The sequence below is a fragment of the Crocodylus porosus genome, unplaced genomic scaffold, assembly GCF_001723895.1.
Source record: "Crocodylus porosus isolate Cpor-Errol unplaced genomic scaffold, CroPor_comp1, whole genome shotgun sequence".
In the NCBI taxonomy this organism is placed as follows: domain Eukaryota; kingdom Metazoa; phylum Chordata; order Crocodylia; family Crocodylidae; genus Crocodylus; species Crocodylus porosus.
Window position 1 is genome coordinate 104,721,580 of NW_017728918.1, and position 21,240 is coordinate 104,742,819.

The 21,240-nt window shown below is 40.5% G+C and overlaps 1 protein-coding gene across 2 annotated transcripts in view; it reads right to left on the reverse strand.

The window, feature by feature from the left end:
- Positions 1–830: 830 nt before the first annotated feature.
- ARHGAP18 (Rho GTPase activating protein 18) overlaps positions 831–21,240 on the reverse strand; it is a 109,646-nt gene continuing 89,236 nt past the window's right edge. For both annotated transcript variants that reach the window (XM_019538021.1, XM_019538020.1), the window contains 6 exons: positions 19,108–19,190; positions 16,099–16,305; positions 15,111–15,257; positions 8,655–8,779; positions 6,569–6,630; positions 831–1,112 (listed from right to left, as the gene is read on the reverse strand). In XM_019538021.1, the coding sequence (XP_019393566.1) occupies positions 1,021–1,112; positions 6,569–6,630; positions 8,655–8,779; positions 15,111–15,257; positions 16,099–16,305; positions 19,108–19,190 (716 nt within the window). In that variant the 3' untranslated portion in view covers positions 831–1,020. The remainder of the gene's footprint in view (positions 1,113–6,568; positions 6,631–8,654; positions 8,780–15,110; positions 15,258–16,098; positions 16,306–19,107; positions 19,191–21,240) is intronic.

Below are 21,240 nucleotides of genomic sequence, written 5' to 3' on the forward strand. Positions count from 1 at the left end.
CTTGCTAACAATTCTTAAAGTGACTAGGAATTTTTTTTTGTCAATATATACAAGCTGTTGATATAAATGGCTTTAATACAGGACTGTATTGCTCTCTTCATGACTTCTGGAATTGTAACCCACAGCTGAATCTGCACTATAACTTTTACTGTAGAAAAACTTTTCTGTTTTCCTGGGCACATAGAGAGATCTTTGGGAAGACACAGATGGACTATCAATGTTCAAGAATTTCAGCCTAAATCCACTAGGAGGGACCAGCTGAATCCCCCTCAGAGCACTCCAGTTAGCTCCGGTGTAAAGCATCACCACAACTAGATGAGAGGGCTTTGTGGTGTGTGAATGGTAGGGGCAATACCTGACTAACAGCCCAAGTTAACTCTGCAATGAAGAATTAGCCTAAAGTTGTGGGTGGGATTGGTATTTTGCTAGGTATGAAATTCAGACCACAGTTACTCTCCCCGCTTGTTTTATTTTATCCTAAACATCTGTGTTCTGCAGTTCATAAGTAATTGGCAGTTTTTGGCAGTTCACTAAATGTTTTAAATGTCAAAAGTCTAAGAAAAAAGTCAAACTTGTATGCAAGGTGGCTATACATTGCTGCTGAAATGAGTGTGGGCCTTTACATCAGATTGTAATGCATCATAAAATGATGCATCTTTTTGAAAAAATAAAATTCGCAGAAGTTATACCAAAAGTGAAACCTACCAAACGGGATTATCCTCAAGATACAATGGGTGCCATTAAAAAGTTGACATTTTAATTTTAGTTACCAGACAGTCACTTCTTATTCTAAGTATGGGTGGAGGAATGTATAATATCTTGGATATCACTTTGTGGTGACTCTGAGTAAATGCATACATTTATTGGTAACCATTGTAGGTCTTTTTTTTGCACAGGCTTAACAACATCCCTTTAACAGTTCAATGCATTTTAATGCTAAAAGGAAGCACTTTCCTTTTGAAATACCCGTGGTATTATGAAGTCAGTCCACAGGTTGGTCTTCTGTAGTTCCTTATGAGCTTAAATATTCTTAGGCTTTATAACCCACTCAGCATTTGGGTTCAGTTGGTAAAGGTCCTTCATGTATGTGTCATCATCAAGGCAGCGTTCTCCTGGTAAAGAGAGATGTGTGATTAAATGAATGTGAAGAAAGTGAATTGACTTTCAAAGCTGATTAAGCTTTTCCATTCTATTTAGGTTTTAGCATTGTGTTCACCATCAAGGTACTTCCCAAAGGGCAAAAAGAAGGCTAAAGTCAGGAATAATTCTTTTCTTCTTTGGTTAACTTGGGGGCTCTAGCTGGTGAGGTTGTTTCTAATTACCTTGTTTATTGTTCAGTTAGAACAAGGCTGTCCAACAGGCGGCCCCCAAATGATTAGCAAGTGGCCCATGAGCTCTCACTGGCCACCATACCCTCATGCAGTTGCTCCTGCCCTGGAGTGGGGAAGCTGGACTACCTGTGCTGCAGGGGTGCTACAGAGGCACACTACACATGGAAGGGGATGCTGTGCTTGTGGTGTGGGAGTGCCTGTCTGACCTGCAGCACAGGTCTGGCTGAGCAGGGAGAGCACCACAGAGGTAACAGACATCCACCACAATTAAACAGCAGAGTCTATGACCACCTGTTGTCGTGCCACTAATTTTCCTTTCACGTAGCGCAACATGGGTATCAACATCTATTTGCTCAGCATTTGGGCTGCCATAAACATTTTATGGTGGCATAAATGAGATACCAGGTGACATCTGTTTCCACTGTAACACATACTACTGGACTGAGATAGGACAGTCTTGGAGAGAAGAAGTGCATTTTTTATTTTTCTTAGTGTTTTATTTTAGTTTACTCTGTCTAGTAACTGCATGAGCCATAATAAAAGAGGTGTTAATACACACAGCAAGATTCCAAAGGTTAGAGAGGCAGCAAGACAGGTTAGTAAAAGCAAGGGCACTTCTAAATCCAAGTTCCTGGTTACAATTTCCCAGGCTCCCTCTTTCCCATGGCAGCTTTCAGCTTTCCCCACAAACTCTTTGTTCTAATCTGTTCACCATTACCCTACTCATCTCCACCTTTTGTCCCTTCTGCATTTGAATCAGGCAGCCTCCTCCTCCACACTGCCTGCAAGGGAAGGTTGAGGGCTCAGGGTTGAGGGCCCAGGGCAAAGCCTGCAGCCCATCATTGACCTGCACAAAGATCCGGGGTGCACATGCCCCCCATGCTTGCCTGGGAGTGCAGACAGTGGCAGGAGCTACCCTTCCCCCTTCCCTGCACCTCTACCCTGAGCCACTCGCAGCTCTGTCCTGCACCCTGCCATGGCTGGGCAGTGCCTATTGGTGCCCTTTGCTTCAGTGCCTGGGGTGGTTGCCCTGCTTGCTCCCCCACCTTCTTGCTCTAGTGGTTGCAGTGCCCAACCCTAGCTCCAGCCTTGGCATGGTCCACAACAGCATTTATAATGAAACTCCTACTCTGTCCTATTGGGCTGTGGGCTTTGGACAAGTCCACTGCAGACAGAATCTTTGAAGACGTCACCCTCCCTACTTACTTTTTTATGTAAAGTGGGACAAAATCAATAGCAACAACCAAAAATCAAAACAAATACTGCTCATGTTACTATATTCTTTAGTGTGTTGATAATTATTCCCTTTGTGCTGGCTCAATGTGAGTCTGCTGTGTCACAAAGAATCAAGAGCAGAAGAAAGAGGACACAGAACACGTATTAAAAGATTCAAGCTGTTAGCCTGGCCAGCAGGTTAAGGTCAGAGAGCTTTTCTTACTCAACCTACAATATTTGATGCAGGAATTAGAATTAGGAAATACAGTGGAGTCGTGTCTTACACGGGGGTTAGGTTCTAAAGGCAGTGCTTAAGGTGAAAATTGCGTATAGTCAAAATTACCCTTGGGCTTGCCCAGTGGTACAGTCCGCTCCCTCCCCCATCCAGTGGTACAGTCCCTCCTTCCCACCCAGGGCAGCCTGCACCAAACTCCCGCCCGGCCAGCGTGCACAGCTTCCCAGCAGGGCTGCTCCCAGTGTAGCTGCCTGGCCCCGTGCACAACGCTGTGGGGGGGGCAGCTGCAGGCTGAATCCAAACAATCGGCACTTCAGGGCATACGTGTACGATGAATTCGCATAAGTTAAATGCGCGTATGATGCGCCTCCACTGTATAGGGAGTTGATAAAATTACAATTATTGCAAAAGTTTACAATAAAAGGGAAGAGGTTTCTGGTATACCACCATATTCCTTAACAGAGTTTCAGAGAAAATCTTAAGCTTGCCACATCTTCACATTCAACAGAGGCATGTTTTCTCTCTTAAACACTCATTGAAAGCTACACCATATTACAGAATACCGACACGACATATTACTATTATAGGCATGTACCCACAAAGCTACAATATACTCATGTACTCACACACTGCATTAGCATTATTTACCTGGCATATAACACAACACTAGGCCCTTGTTTTTAAAAATGATATTGCTCTAGATTAACCAAAATGTGCCTCATCCAAAAAAAAGAGGAAAAACAGCTGTATAGAACTGACAAGACAGTCTTCTTTAAACTGGCATTGAGAATATAGGCGCACCTTTAACATGAATAAGTGTGGGTCTTGGTTTATCTGGCACCCCACACTCAATGAAAAATGTAGCAACTCTCCTTACAATGCTAGATTAGAGAAAAAACTGAAGCACACCTGGGCCAGAGCCAGCACTACTCTGTGCTCTGTGCCCAGGGCTGTATGTGCCCTAGGCTAGAAGGGGTCTAGAGCCGTAACTGGTGGTAAGCACTGGGGGGCAGAGGCTGCAGGGTGGGGTTAAGAGGAAGGCACAGGCAGACCTGGTGGCACTGCAGCAGGCACCACAGGGGACCAGGTGTCAGACACACATGGGGGTATGGGGCAGTAAGAGGGACAGGTGTTGGGCAGGAGGCAGAGAATAGACACAGTCAGGCTGCTGACTGCCACTGTTTCCCCAGCTGTAGCTGTGAGGGGAAAGGGGACGTATTCAATATGACCCTACAATAATTGAGTTCTATACATGGAAAATTATAACAAACTTACACATTTTCCATGCCTTGAATCTTATTGTTGGAGGGTCAACTTAAATTCATAGTTGTTTTGGATTCAGATAAATATGGTAGATCAGTGGAGGCGAAACTTTTTGGCAGCTATGCCACAAATTAGCTTTGCACCCTCCCCAAGTGGCACTGCTCGGCTTCCTGATTCCTTCCCTGTGCTCCCTGCTTGGTTTGCTGCTTTGCTTTCTACTTTCTACTTTTTACTTCCTACCATATATGCTGTTGTGCTGCCTGACTCCTCCCAATCTGCCACATGTCACACACAAGCCGTCTATGTTGCTTGTGGCACCTGTGCTGCAAGTTGGCCACCCCGGGACTAGATCTCAGAGTCCTTTTCAATCATCCATTTCTATGAAGGGGTGACTGTTCAGCATGCTTATAATATTTATCATTTTTAAGAAAGAAGCAACTGGAAGAATCTGACAACTTCTGTCTCTTCCACTGGGGGAGAACATGAGATATTTGTTACCAACTTGCCAAGGATATCACTTCTATATTTGATTTTTTTCTGAGGTCACCCTGTTGCCTAAGTGACAGAGTTAACTAGGAACATGGTTGAAAAGGCTTGTCCAGGGCAAAACAGAAACAATACTTCAGACAAACACAAACCCTAAAACTGCCTTCATTTAAAGGCTCCTATTCCCCAACTGATAAAGATCTGGACTCATCTCTGTGGCTGAACCTTTGCATAGCTGCATAGCAGCAGTGTTCAAAACCCCCTTTCCTCATTTATGCCTGGAAATAGTGCCAGAGCAATGATATCTGGCATCCAGGGCAAAGCCTGCAGCCCATCCTTGCCCTGCACAAAGATCTGGGGTGCACATGCCCCCCCATGCTTGCCTGGGAGTGCACACAGCGGCGGGAGCTACCCTTCCCCCATCCCTACAAAGCCGCTCGCAGCTCTGTCCCGCACCCTGCCATGGTCAGTGCCTATTGGTGCCCCTTCCCTTCGGTGCCTGGGGTGGTTGCCCTGCTTGCTCCCCAACCTCCTTGCTATGGCACTGGCTGGAAAGGAGTTTGCAGAAACTTTTTCTGCCAGAGGAAACCCATTTTTTCACTTTCGGGTTAGATTTTTGTTATAAAATACATCTAATGCCTAGTATGAAAGTGTTAGAGCTTTCAGCAGCCTACCTGGTGATGAACTGAACTCTGCTTTGGCTGCCTGCCCACTTCTGGGTCCAATTCTAGGGGCAGTGGTCCCGATCTATTAATCTCAACGTGGCCCAGGTGGGGGTGTATTTCAATGTCTACCTCCCAGTGGAACTTCAGTTACCAGCTCAGAAACCATGGTACAGCTTATACGGGCTGGGACAGAACAGTCTATTCAAAGGACATGAAATTTGCCTCTGCTACATATGGAAGGATGTGCTGCAAAACTCACCCCTTCAAGGATTCAGTTTCCTAATTGATGTGGCAGGAAGGAAACAGATTCTGATTCTTCAAGCAGGCAGTCTTGAAAACAGAGGAGTGGATGGGGAGTGCCTGTCTGGGGGATGCCTTTTATGTAAAACTATCATATAATGGAAACAGGCCCTTTGAAATAAATGCAAATAAAGAAATATAACTTGGCAGATCTCCATGAACAGTTAGGTATCTCCCTAAAGATTCTGGGCCCAATATATCTGTGACAGAGTGCTGTGGTATAATGTGCACACCTGCACCTGAAACCATTAGCTCTGCATTCTTCAGTGGGGGCACCAGCTTTCTAGACAAGACTCCAGATGTGTTAAAAATGTGCCAAATAAGCAAGTCTTCTGGATGTCAATACTCTAGTTTCAGCTACCTCTTGATCAGTCACTTTTTAAGTTGCACCTGCTAGCTTTCTGGGAGCATTACGGCTGCTGACAATTGTGAAAAAAACAAAACAAGACACTTTACCAGAAGAAGCAGCGGGTTAGTTCACCCAGGTTCTGCAGTGTCTGCATAGATCATGTGCTTCAGCAAGGCTTTTTGGTGCTTTTATCTAAAGCTGATTTAATTGGGTATTAGATAATAGCACCAAAAAAGCACAGGGGTGCACTGAGTTTAAAGTAAAGCACCGTTTTGGGTGAGGGGGGGAAGGTTGTGTCTATAAGCAGCTTCTGTGACCAGAGATCCTGAGACCTTCTGATGAACACAGTGGGCGCATCTATATGAGATGCTAACTACCTAATAACACTGCAAAGTAGTGTGCTAATACACTACTGTGCAGTAGCATTAAGCTACTGCGCAGTAAGCATCACTAAAAACCTATGTGCCAGTGCTACTGTACAGTAGTGTACATTAGTGTGCATTGATTTAGTGCTTGGTTAACCAAGTACTAAACCTAGTGTGCAGTAACTATGGTGCATTAATGAACATGTAGATGCATCCAATGTGAATGAGTCAACCCCATTATCAATTCTTAACCCATTTACAACACGCAACAAATAGGGGTTGCGTGTGTGCAAACAGCAGCAAAATTAGGCTCAAAGAATCTCACTTCAGTAAGAGAAGATTTTGAGAAACGATCTTACCGATATTTCCTCCAATTTCATACAGGAAAACCTCCTCCTTCTGGAGAGATGAGACAACTCCACTGTTATGAACAAAACAAAATGATTACCTGTGCTGCCAAAACAGCATGCAATCAGATCACTTAAATGAGATACTATGCTAGTTAACAAAACTGACAATATACCAAAATTGCCCTATTTACGTCCCTTCTACATGTGCAGGAAAAGGCACAATGGGATCTAATGCATGATCCACACAATTATGCTAGCAGGATGTGTGACTGTGAGATTGTGTATTAGATCCCACTGTGCCTTATTGTCAATACAGGAGAGTCTAATACCAGGCTTGACCTGCACCAGCAAGAAACAAGCTCCCGCAACTGGGAAGCCCCTCAGCCCCACTTCCAGGAGTGCCGCACACACCCTGTGGCTGCTACAATCTTCCAGCCTCAAGGGTTTCCTGTACCCCTTGGGGTTGGGAGACCATGACAGATGCCGTCTCCCAGGCCTGGGTGTTTCCTGCACCCCAGGAGCTGGGAGATTGTAGTCATACTCCATGACTGCCAGGACCCAGGTGTCCCCCAGCACCAGGAAACAAGCTCCAGGGAGCCAGCTTCTGCAGGGTGCTGTCGGGACCCAGATCGGTATCTGCTGGGGCTGAGAATCCCCTCAGTCCTGGCTGGGCAGAGGCCACCCCTCCGGCTGGGAACCCACAGCTGACAGGCCTCCAGCCAAAGGAAGACCCTGTTAAAAAGTGCAAATTAAAGCTCAATAGCAACCAGTTATAAAATTAGTACACATTTTCGAGATCTACCTTTACAGCTGGTTGCAGCTTCTTATGGTGTGATAGGTACTTTGCACATGTAGCTGGTCTCAAGGTAACTGAACAATTAACCAGCTAATTGTGTGATACCTATAACATGTAGAGGGGGCTTTAGTAACACACAGAAGTGAACAATAATACTGTATCTGTATAATGAAGCAAATGAATAATTGTGCATAATGAAGTATATGGAAGAAATGTGAATTGGATTAAAAGAAACTGAGATTGTTAGAAAAGAATAAAAATAATCCCTTTAGTGGACGCTCATATTTGCCTGATTTAATGGTATCAGGCTCCATACTGACATTTTTTTTTAACCGTTGTTGCAAAACAAGGTACTTCTACTGTATACTTCCTATTACTGCTATAGCTTTACAAGTGTGTTCAGGAAGCCACAATTTTAATCTTTTTTTTTTCTTTCCACCTAAAAGATGTGCAAACCATTTTTTCTGCAGAACTAGAGGTGAGAAAAAAATCTTCCCATGATTGTGACTAGATTGCTGCAGTTCAACAGGAACTTATTGCCTTGAAAACCTGTTTTTTTATGAAGGAGTTCATCATCTTATCCAGTAAAATCACACTGTTGTACTATCACAAATAATTACATAACTGATATAGAAACTGCAATAGATCATTTTTCTCTCTTTCCCTAACACTCCTTCTTCCAATTCACGCACGTGCACACACACACACACACACTTAAAGGAACTGATCCAAAGGCCAACTAAGGTAATAGTTTTTTCCTTTGATTTCAATGAGACTGGTATCAGCCCCAAATACAGTTATTTCTTTAGATGTATGCATGTGTGTTTCTCTCATATTAACATATTTGCATATCTGTATATTTTTATAGCTAATGTATTTTCCTAAAATGTTATCTTCTTTTTTTCCCCCTATTTCTTAAGTTCTTAGGCTTTTTGTCTTAGAGCTCACTACTAAATTTCCCATGGGAAGATATAAAAACTTTCTGGGTCCGTGAATGCAGTTCGTAACCCAGCTGACTAAACAGCAATTAATTCTTTAACCACACACCGCATTTGGCATACTCCTGAACGTTTTAAGATGCCAGGGTTCATGATAAGGAGCGTAAGAAGCATTTCTTGGGACAAACTAAACATAAAAAAGTAGTTAATTCATCAAACATTTATTTCAATAGGCTAAATTTAACTCAAGAGGTCAGAGTACTCACCTTAACAGTCAAACTAGTTTAAAAAATTCTTCTTGTTATGCAATACAAAAAGCCACTTATCTGGAAATGCTAGACAAACAAAAAAGGGTCTCTACCTTTTCTGGCTGAGAAACCTGGCTACTATATCACTGGCTTTTAGTTCTTCTGTCAGCTGTATTGCCATGGAAACTTTTGAAAGATGAGGCGCTTGCACCCGTATCACTCCCTGAGGAACATCAGCCTGAAAAACAAAAACAATATTGGAACAAAACTGCTAGCAGCTGGCTTCGATGAGTTTCTCAAGATGCTGTATGGAATAAGTAACTTCACAGAACGTTCTGTAAGTATGCTTAACTACTGTCTACTTTACTTCACTGCAGAAAAATGTTAATTGTACAGTAATTTACTAAATTGCATCAGACCCTCAAATCTCTTTCTAATGGCTATAGAGAACTTTGTCACAGAAGAACAGTAATGTTTAATTATTTTCCAAAGACGTTAAGAAGAACAATAATGATTATTACTATAATAAGACTCAATTTCAGCATGTTATGAAGCATGTGTGTTTGATGTAGTAATATATGACTCCGATTCACAAAGAAGCTGCTGTACACCAGAAAGCCAGGCAAAAATGTCCACTTTCCTTTAACCTGAATTTCATTCAAAAACAAAATGAAACGCCACCGCCCCCACCCGCAAAAACAAAAAACATTCGAAGTATTCATGGGTCAGTTCAGCTTGCTCAACTATTTTTCTTTCCCTTTGCCTCCTACTTGTCTGTGCAATTTTTACCCTCTGTTTCCTGTTTTCTAGAATATATTCGGAATATATCCCAAAATGCCACAGTGCTAAATATCAATCTTATATTAGTTATCAGAAGGAAATATCTAATAGACTGTATTTTCTGTTCAACTTACATTTGAAATTTACAAAAGACATGGTTTACTTATAAATATGGTCCTGATTTATTTTTTTAGGCTACATAAGATAATTTTTCTATCTATGTTACACTATCTTATGCCTGGTCTCAGATGTGCTCATTTTCATAGCAAGTACAGTGTCAAAATACTAGAAGAAATAAAAGTTGCTTCTGAAGTAACTCATTACTTCATGGTTCATTCCCCACCCCCCCACACACACACACACATTTACTGTGCTTATGAAGCAGAAATATTTTTATTTCGTTATTAGTGAGCAATATCAGAGGCATTTAAATTTACAATTTTCATCCTAGAAAAGTTCCCTTTCACAGATATGAATCTAAAGCAAGACTATGAATGAAGTTACACTGCGTATGAAAGGAATCAGTCTCAGATACATAGTTTGGTGAGTATAAGTGCTATTAAGTGGTTAATTCCATCAAGGAACTAAGCTCTGAAAAATAAATCTGGGCTTAAACCAGGGGATTGAGAGTTGCCATAGTTTACAGCATACCCCAGCTACCTTCAGTTTCTTCAAACACTTTACAATGCTCAGAATATAACTGCAGGACTTGACACCTATTCATGTCAAAAGACTTTATAATCGTCTAATTAAGAATCTGCAAAAGACTGCTATTGGCAATCATAACCAGAATCATCTGTTAATATTTATACAAAAAGTTACCTTTTAACATCATTTGCCTGCCTTTCAAAACTATTATGAGCATATTTCCTGTTAGCAAGGGAGTAATCTTTTAAGGGTGAAAAGACTATTTATGCATGTCCCTAATTGGTCTTCTGTCATGTTCTGCATGGAAAATGTAAAATCGGGCTTCATTTTAGTATTCAGTTTTACACCATTTCACTGGACTTACTCCAGTATTCTGTTAGATAAAAATTATTACTATTTTTCTGCTCATCAGCCATGTGATTGATGCACATGAAAATGGCTTGGCTAATTATACAAGCAGAGGAGCAAACACCTTTGGAATTCCCATAATGTGAAATCAAGGTTGCAGGTCAAATGGAGAATGTATTTTGTAACTAGAGAAATGCAGCCTATCAAATGGCTATATATTGCCTTTAACGCCTTAATTTCTAGGAGTAGTTTGTGTTCAACTACATATTTATTCAGGGCATATTAACTACAGAGAGCAGATCTGGAGCTACCCCAGAGTAACTGATGGGAAGAAAAAGCAGCAAAAGCAGCTTTAAGCTACCTAGAACTAAAGCCACAAGGGGAATTAAACACCCTGCTACCTACTGCAATTCACAGCATCCATTTCCACCACTTCAGCTACCCTGAACTGTTCCGGGATATAGTTAGGTGCTTAAGAAACTGGAAACACCTAAGCTATTCAGTAGGAAATCATTTACTCCCCTTTAAAAGCTGGGGAGGTATCATGTCTCTTAAGACAGTGACAGTAATAGTAGTGTGCTGTTTGCACCCAGTAACCCCATGGGTAATGCAAATAATAGGAATATGGGTGATCCAGTCAAATCCCTTCTCTGTCCAAAAGGACTTGAGCACTTATCTCATACAAGTGTGTTCTAGCCACCTGGCTACTAAATATTCCAGGATAAGGTGGTCTCAACATCCTGTTGGAGCTGTTTCATTGTTCATGCAACACTTAAATATTTTGGTGGGGACAGAAAGAAGAGGGCACGGGTATGACTGTAATAGCTTACTGCTGGGGACACAGGTTGAAATTCCTTCAGGAAGAAGGAATATGGGTCTCCCAGATCCATTAGATAAAATGGTTGGGGTGGGGGGGCAATGTGACTGGCACCATCACCACTTCCTCCTCCTGGTGTGTTTTGTGGGTCGATTAGATGTGCTCAGACCATGTCTCATTAGTCCAGCTCTGCAAGAAGGCAGATAAGCAAACACAGGTGTTATCATCCTGCAGGGTGCTTAAGTGCAAGCTGGACACTGAGCACTTTACAACCGTTTGGTGTGCCCGTGACCAACAGCAGAAATCTAAGTGCTGACAAGGTTAGGTGGAGAGACTATGAATGACACTAATGCCCAAATGTTAACCTTAGACACCTATAAAAGACACTTAGACCCCTGCATTCCCCTTGTGTATCCAGCCCTTTTGTTGGCTCCATCTTTGGGGCTATATGTGGAGGAATGGTGTGCTCTACCTAACACTGTACCATTCCACAGCTCTGGATAGCTCTGTTCTACCTCTAACATATTTCCCCCCACATCAAACTGGCTACTACCCAGGATGGAAGGTGAAGGTCTCAGGTGATGTAAAAGCTGAGGATTTCTCAATGTTGGGGGATGCCACATCCACCAAACTGAAACAGATTAATGTTTGTTCTACATTACTGGAATTATGAAAAAGAGGTTTAATCTGGCCTGCAGACACGTTCCAAAACGCTGTAAGGGAAGATAGTTTGGAAAGCAAACAACACAAAAAGATGTCAACGTATGCCTGTGTTGAGGGCCTGCTGGAGGCCTGCCCACCACTGAAATTCAATTTAACCCCTATTCTGAGGGTGGAACTTGAGTGGTACATAGGTCTGATGTTTTATGGAAGAGTGAATTTCATCCTATCCCCATGTATGCGTTGGATTATCAAAAGATGTGACTGATATTTAGAGAGACTGCTGTGCAGGCAGTAATTATGACCTGAAACGTGTGTAAACACACTGATTTTTAAGTAGCTGCATGGTATATGAAATGCTGCAGAAATAGGTCTTTATTTATTTATTTATAAGTGTAATACTGTAAACAAAGCCACATACGGACCATGAAACATGCAACTTGCTGGGAATCAGTGCATTGTTTCAGTATTTTAAAGAACAATTCCAGATGCATCTCTGTTAACTCATATCTGTAAAAAAGGGTAATCAGGCCCTTAAGAACTGTGCAGTTATCTAAATTTAAATTATGGCACCAAAATGAACAACAAATAGTAAACTATGCCATGAACAGTTTTCTGCAAAAAATTCAGAAATATTCTCTGATTACGTGGGGACATATGTAAGGTAACCATTTACACTGAAGCTATTGCAAGATGGAAATATAATAAAATATGCTTTTATGAGTACTATTTTTCCAAACACCAAAAAGCAGGAAATGCATAACAAGGATTTATAGGTAATGGTGCAGTTAGATTTTCCAGGAACCCTACAGAGTCTTTCTAGCTCTTAAACACCTGCTAGAAATAGCACTGGCAAATTTACATTTTTCTCAGGATCTGTTACATGAGATATCAGTCCTACCTCTTTAATGACCCATACCTTAAAAAAAACAAAAAAAACAAAAAAAACTTTAGATGATCAACCAAACTGAATTATATCAGTTAAAAAGAAAAAAAAGGAATAAAAAGTATTATATGATTTAACTACTTCTCTCTCTATTGCTGCTGTTTTTATGCTGGGCAGAGATGATGGCAACATTCTTTTAATTGCCATCCCAAATCAGATTTACTGAACTGTCTTCACAGAACCTTCTCATTTTTAAATTGGCGTAGAACAATAGCGTCAAAGTTTGATTAACTCCATTTTAAATTTAGATAGAAAACTCCCTGTGAGTATGCATGCATGCAATGACTAAACTTTTAGTTAGTGGCAGAAATACATCAACCAAAATACCACTTCCAAGTCTTCCTGTTGTTTTCCCTAAAAACAGCCATCTTCTATCTTAGCAGTCAAGTCAAGAAGGTCACATTCTGGCCTTTCTGCAGTAAGGTACTTTTGGGATAACTGAGAAAACAATTTTTAATATGCAGCTATTAGAAATCAACTAGTTATATCTAAATCATAGCTAACTAGAACATGCACAGTCAATGTTTCAATTCTGTGACAAAACAGACACTTTGGTTATTTAGCTTACCTTAAAATAATACATGCATATTTCCATTCTTTCCTGGCCTTGAAAAACCTATAAATTCCACATATTAGGATTTGTGTTCCTGAATACACAAACACACACACACACACACACACACTTCTGCCTTATGCCAGGCACTTTTCAATAAACCTCAGAGTTGGGCATTTATTCAAAAGAATGGAACGGTACATTAAGGAACATTTTAGCATCGCTTTAGGTAACTGGCCTGTCCCATTCTTGTATGGAATAAGAGAACTGAAATTATACAAGAAACCAACATCATAAAGTGCTGCAAGAAAATGAGAACTTAGGCATTTTGTTAATCCTGTAATTTGCAGAAACAAAACAGGGAAACAGGTAGACCACACTGCATGCACATGTGCCAAACCTTCTAGTTATAGGTCTAATGGCTGAACAAACTTGCTTTAATTACAAAATTGTAAGCTTCATGTATTAAAGCAAACCCACATCTGTAAATGACAGATCAGTAGGGCTGGAATGGTACTAAAATATGACCAACTAAAAGATGCTAGACAAGCTTTTCGGCACAAAGTGCCGTTTTGTCATTCAGGTTTTTTTGTGACCAAAATCTTGTCTAATATCTCTTCCAACTATTTTGTCAAAACCCCTTTGCTTCTCACGCAACAAATTGGATAACAGTGGAGTGCAATGCTATGGCTGTCCACAAGGTGTCTCTAGTTTACCAGAATCTGGAACCTGACTTCAGCTTCTTTTCATTCACATCCAAGTCTGATTTGTATTCATTAGGGCATAAGGGAAACATGTCTGGCGTTAGGTGTATGTATCTAAAATATGTATTACCTTCACAGGCTCTGTTTCTGATACATTATATTTATTAACTTATATTTTATAAGCAAATAAACCAAAAAAAGGGATTTGAATAAATTGGAAATCCCTATGTAACAGTCAAGTTTTGGTTAGAGACTCCTTGTGAAAAGGGACAATCCAGTAAGCAGGTCCAATGTGGAAAGAAAAAAAAAATACTCCAAATGATCTCCAGAGTACCATGAAAAATTTAAATTCAGAAAGTATTTATGAAGAACTGATATGCTGATATCCATCTGTACCAGTTGTGGTGTCTATCTCACCTGGGCCAGATCCACAGAGATCCAGATCCTTTCCCCAAAAACAATACTTCCAAGACCTTATCTACCAGACTTTAAAATATAAGTTGTGAAGCACTGTCCTCAAAACAACAAAGTTTTACTATTTTTTCTTTGTTTCTTGCTTAGATTTTTCTTAAGGATATCGTTTCCATTCACTAGATTTTAGTAGCCTACGTTTAAATAGTCACTGGAACAGGTTTTGGAAACAAGACATCCCTTACCCTTTGCGAATGCCCTCTTAAGGAATAGGCTTCAAAGTCATTCTCTCTCCGGCTCAATGTTTATTCAAGTATTCCATGAAAAAATGGAAAAGTTTCAATTTTGCATTGTATATGCACCTAGTCATCTAATTTGGGCTGTTGTGAATTCCAATAGATGGCTGAGTGCCTAAACATTAGCATCTAAGACCCCTTGGGAATCTAGCCCTTCCTTATGTTCCTAATTTGGGTGTGTAAAATGGTCAAAACCTTAAGGCAATCTGATTTTTCACAGAACAAATGCAGCATCTTCTAAAAGTCAGGCCTTTTTAACATCCGTCTAGTTAGAAACAAATTGTGAAGCCCAAAATCACTAATTACTTTTGGAAACTCTTGGTCAAGTAAGTTAAAATCTCATCTCATTTAATTATGTTACAATTTGGCTTAATAATGGCGATTTGTTGAATACATATTTCCTTACATCATTAGAGTTCTTGTCTTGTTTCTCATGCTTTTCCCGGTCATAAGCCATCTTTTTCAATAGTTTCTTCATAGCTTTGTCCTTTCTCTCTTTTCTCTGGCTTTCTGCATTTTGCTTTCTCACTTGGTTGACAATGAATTTAGGTATCTGAAAGAATATTACCACAAGTATTACCCTTTATATACCTTTCTGGAAGTAAGCACTTTCTAAAACATTTTAAATGACAGCTTGTTCAATGGAATTAGCAAAAGTCATCATTTATTTCCAATAATAAAAATTCAAATAGTCAAAGAGCAAGATTCTATATATGGGATCTACTGCCTCTGAAATAAATGCGATATTCAAGAAATAAGCTTTTACTGTGAACAAGGAGAAAACTGAGGTTTTACATAGTTTGTCTACTTCCTGTATTCAGAAACATGTATTAATCAATGAGCCTATACTACAGAAACAGCAACATTTCTATACTTGTGAGAATGGTAGAGACTGGTTTGAAGGCTCCTGGGGGTCAATATTTCACAGGTTTGACCTATATTCCACATGCAGGGTTTTCTTACACCATCATGACACAGCTTTTTCCCCCTCAAAGCACAAAATCCAACCCAGCAGGAAAGGACTGAAATAATGTTTCTTGCAAAACAGGAAGTTAAGCTGAAAAAACTAAATTACTCATTAAAATGGATCTTTATACAATATATTCATAAATATTCCACAGTGACTGATCTTTGAGGTCACGCATTCTACAGACAGCATTCTGTTTGGGCTCCAAAGGGGCTAATTTCCCTCTTTTCTACAATGATTTTACACTGGTTTGATTCCACTGAGAGACTGTGTTTCAACCCTCCCCCCCCACCCCCACAGCTCACTCACCCATACTTCATGGAAAGCAGTGCAGACACTTCTTTGCTCTTTGAAAGCAATGACACCTTGAGTGTGATTTTGTAAGGCATAGAGGAAAAGTTAATCTATATCTTAAAAACATACTTACTGTCCAAAGAAGTTTTTGGTATTTGATCATAAAGCGCATGACATTTGCTGTTCCAGCAGCCATAACAAACTCATTTTGTTCAATACTCTTTGAGCCAAACCCATGAAATGTGAAAAGGTTTGGGGCCATCACCATTGCAATGTTGTTTAGTGTCATTTTATTTTTGTCTCGATAATCAATTATCCTTTGGAGGAATTCAAGTAGTACCTGAAATGAGAGTAGCACTTGAAGTCTAATTCTGCACGTGGAAAAGTAATACACGGTAAAGCATCAAGTTACATAGTCACTAAAAATGTTTTTTTATGCTGTTGTTAAAATATAGACTTAAAAAAAACCAAACAAACAATGATGGAAAGTGCAGACACATTAATTCACATAGCAGCAATCTGACCTTTTTTATACCACTACTGGTGAAGTCAACCATGACCCTAAGCTTAAATATATATAAAGTAAATTATTCCATTTTATTTGGGGAGTAAAATTTTCAAGAAAATCTAGGTAACTTTGAAAGCTATATAATACTTCCAAAAGACATGGTAAAAATGTTCATAGTTCTTATGTAGCTTGAGAGTTACACAGGTCATTTTGAAAACATTACCACTGACCTTTCCCTAAAGAGGTAGATACAATCACATCAAGCTGGGAATTCCTTCTCCGTTTAGTTCAGTCATGCCAACTGCTGATGACGAGAGCAGTGATTTGTGCACGATGTGCAGCATAAGTGAAGATGTTACTGTGCGTAGTTCTGTACTCCACATTTTAAAAGGGATGTGGAAAAGTTAGAGAGGGTCTGGAGCGGGGTGACAAAGATGATAAAGGGCTTGGAAAGCAAGCCATATGTGGAGAAGTTGAAGGAGTTAGGCATGTTCAGCTTGCAGAAAACGCACTTAAGAGGTAACATGAGAGCAGTCTTCAAAAACTTTAAGGACTGCCATAAAGCAGAGGGAAAGGACCTTTTCTTTCTTGTTGTAAAAAGGAAAACATGGATCAATGACTTGAAGTTGCAGCAAAGTAATTTTCAGTTGGATATCTGGAAAAACTTCTTCACTCTGAGAATGGTAAGGCAGTGGAATAGACCACTTCAGGAAGTTGTGGACTCTCCATCACTGGAGGTATCCAGGCAGAGGTTGAACAGCTACTGGTTGGGGTGATCTAGGCACAGCTATGCCTATGTTCTACTGTGGGTATTTCCCATGTTTCTGGGCTTTGCTGGTTGCCCCTGCCCCTCCACCCACTTCTCTGCTACATACGACAGGGTGTTTTTAAGCCTCTCCCAGAGGCACTGGGTGTTGGCTACTAGGGCTGTGCGAAGCTTCAGTCGACGATTCAATTTGGCAGAGATCTGGCCCAATTCAGCAGCTGAATCTCCAAATCCAAAATCGAATCAGAAGACCTTTTAATCTCACCCAGTTGATTCAGAGAGAGTTGATGATTCGGACATATACACAGCTTTAAATATTTTTTCTACGTACCTCAGGGTATCAGGCGGTTTGTGAATGTTGAGATGGTGGGGCAGATGGAGTGTCCTACAGGAGTACAGGAGGTGCCCCATGCACACTGTGTAGGACCCAGAAGTGAACTAGAGAGATTAAAGGGTTTCCTGATTTGATTCGGATTTGGAGATTTGGCTGCTGAATTGGGCCGAATCTCCGCCGAACTGAATGAGTGACCGAAGCGTCACACTCCACCCAGCTCGGTGCCTGTTGCCTCCTGGGTCTCGGGGGGGACCTGGGGTCTCCCCCCATGGCCGATTGCCGAGCCGGGGGATGCGGGGGACCCCACCAGAGCTCCTGTGGGATGCTTCATCCACCCCAGCATCTCAATGTTCATGAGCCACACTGGTACCTCAGGGTATGTAGAAAAAACATTAAAAATTGTGTCTAGGGACAAATCTCTCATTCTCTGAATCAGCATCGAATCTTCAGATTTGGATTCAGCCAAAGTTTGCCCAGTTTGCCCACAGCGGGACAATGAGGCCTACAACAAAACACATGTGCAAATTTGTGCCACTACTATACTGCAAGCACACACCTCTGCTCATCTGGATGTGGCCTATGATTCAATTAAAGATACTTCCAGCCAGTTGGAGCTCAGCCCAGGACCTTCCTTACATTTTCAAAGGATAAATAAATCAAAAAGAAATGTGTTTAAGTAATTAGGGCCAAATGGGTTCTTTGTCCATTTGGACTGGGGAAACAGTTCCAGGCAACTCTTCACCCATCAAATGTCCTTTAGCCCTCTTTGTCTGGAGCAATTTCAGTAGTGATCAATAGCAAAACATAAAAGCAGCAATATTACCAAAGGACAGATCTAAACTATGAAGTTATTTGGGAGGTTTTGAGCAAAGCTGCTGTAGCTATAAAGGGGAATTATTAAATCCTAGTTTCTGGAGAAAGGAATGGCATATCTACACCTCATCTATGGTAATCCTAAGGCACTGGCAAAAACAAGCTCCACCCAATCCACATGTATTGCTTGCAGAAAAACAGATTGTAACTGTCATGATCTCCGTCTCAGGGGAGTGCTCCTGGGAGTGGATTTGGACACACCAGACCCCAATCAAAACCACACAGCATTTTTTCAGTGTGAGGTATGCGCAAAGTGTAAGTGAATATGTAGGCACAGCATATTTCTTGGGGGCAGTCTTAGGATCATCACAGAAGTATAGGCAAGCCTTAGGTATCACAGATAAAGAGAGGGACAGCCATTAAATAAGTCCCACCCAGTTGAAAATTTAGCTTGACCATGCTACTTGATATTGCTTTTCTATGTAAACCAACAAAGATAATATTTGGGGTGCAGACTAGAATTTTCAAAGGTTCCTAACTCACACTGACATACTGCATCTAGATGGATGATTTCTTTTAAATGGAAAAAAAAGAGAGAGGAATCATAATAGTCCATACTACTAAAATGCTCAAAAATGATGGAACTTTTCCCAACGGGCCCTTTAGAACTGAGCAACATTTCCTAGTGCATGCTTTAAAGAAAAAGATTAAGAAGTCTAACCTTCAGCATGTCTCGGTTTGCCTCAGGTAGGAGGAGTACCAAAAGATTCAGAGCTTGCAGCTGTTGCTTCCTGGTGGGAAGATCTGCCAATGAAGCACATAAATTTCAGTTCTTTAAAAGTTTTATTTTTCCCCCTAAAAAAGCATAATTAAATGAAGTATTCCTGTAAAACACCAAGTGTGTAAAAGATCAGTTCTCACTGTTTGACAAGGAATTGGCAGATCCTTCTTTTCTGATGCTTAGGTCCCAGATGACTCAGTTAGTTGCTGTATGGTTCGGCACCACTTTGGCAGTATCTTTGACTCTTTACAATTCTTTATTTTGACATGCAACAATATGCAAGAGGAGAGAATATCATTCCTTCTTGCTTTGGCTAGCATGAAGATGTCTGAATATATATCACTGACTGAAATTACATTAACTGCTACATGATCTTCCCTGTATACGTAAGTAGACTGTATATCATGTAGCAGGTGTGTGTTAACATTATGGATTTCTACTCAATGTTCATAAGCAACAGCAGCTGCAGTGAGGAACCAATGATGATGAGGTTAACAGCATGGTAGATAAAAATCAAATTGTTAAAAAGTTAGAAATTATATTTTTATTTAAAATTGATTTTTTTAGGATCGACATACATTGATTTCCTTTTAAAAATATAAACCTACTTAAATTTTGCTTTTCTCATAATTGTAAGGGGTGAGGTAATAGCTTTCATTGGATCAACTTATTTATTTTGGAAAAAGGGGATACAAGCTGTCTGGTTTTGTGAGGCCTTCATCAGCTGTAAATCCTGACCCAAAGATGCTCAGGTGTTTCTACTAAAGGTATGGGGGCCCCAGGTTTCATAACTGTTCTTTCTAGCTATGACACACATGACTGAACTGTGTGTGTGATACTACACACAGAGATGTGGGGCAGAACATTTTCCAGTGCTTTATTTTTCTGTGGGAAATTTTCCACTTCTAAAAATTAATTGTTTCATAAAATTCATTTGTAACAATAATGGCTACCAATACAATATTAGGCAAGTTTGGTAATTTCAAAGTTGTAATTAATGTTTTTCAGGTGATTATCCCTAGGAAGTGTGTGAGACAGTACATATATGTTTTACTGATGTGTAAACAGGAGGGTAAACACACTCACACAGTAATCCAAACCCAAAATCACATTATGAATTCACCTAACCAGCTGTAGGTCAAATCAAAACCAAAGCATGGCATATTATGCACAATTCCTTGGGTATGCTAAAATTAATGCCAAAAATTTGCAATGCCTTCATTTTTTTTCTTAAATTTAAACAAACAATGTAAGGGAAGTACATATTATTGTCAAATATTTCAGTTGAACTACTTGTGACTATTGGGACATAAATTTAACACAGGGGTACTTTTTTAGTGTTGTTTACCAAATATAAATCAAATAAACATGCTGCATCAGATCAAGCTCTATTTACGGCATTGGAAAATTTTCCAATTCAAATTTTTCTGAAAAACCCACATCTCTGACTAGACAGCCTTAACAAAGGTGGGAGCCTTAACAAATTACTTCCCCAATACTTGCGATTTCACGGGCTTTTTTGCCAATTAAGTTCCCAAGGCACCTACAGGGCTTCTAGGTGCTTAAACCTATCAGAATCCCCAAACTAGGCCTAGCTTGCCCACGAAGCCTGATCCCCAGATCCTATTAAGTATCTAAATGGACTTAGGTGCCTAAGTGTAATTCTATTCTGCCCTGGCCAGCTCCCTGAAAATCCATTAATGCGTTCGTAATTTACTGAGTGCATCTACACGAGCTGCAAGAAGCACATTAATTCTACTGCACATTAGCACGTCACATCAGAAGTATGTGACTTCCAAAAGGAAGTACTAAAGCCCAGCAACATGTAGACCAATGAGTATTTAATTGTTCTATGCAAAGTAAAACAGCAGGGATTGAGAGACTTGCCACAGAATATCCAATAGGCTGGTGGTCAACACGGGGCTCCTACGCCTTGGATAAGTTACTAGAAACCAATCTCCTGTTCTTCCATCCCACATGTATTTTGTGAGAAAGGGCTGGTTTACATCACCTTGAACCCAGGAGGTGGTAGAATTCTGAGAGTTAAGTCCATAACATTGTAATCCAGAAAAA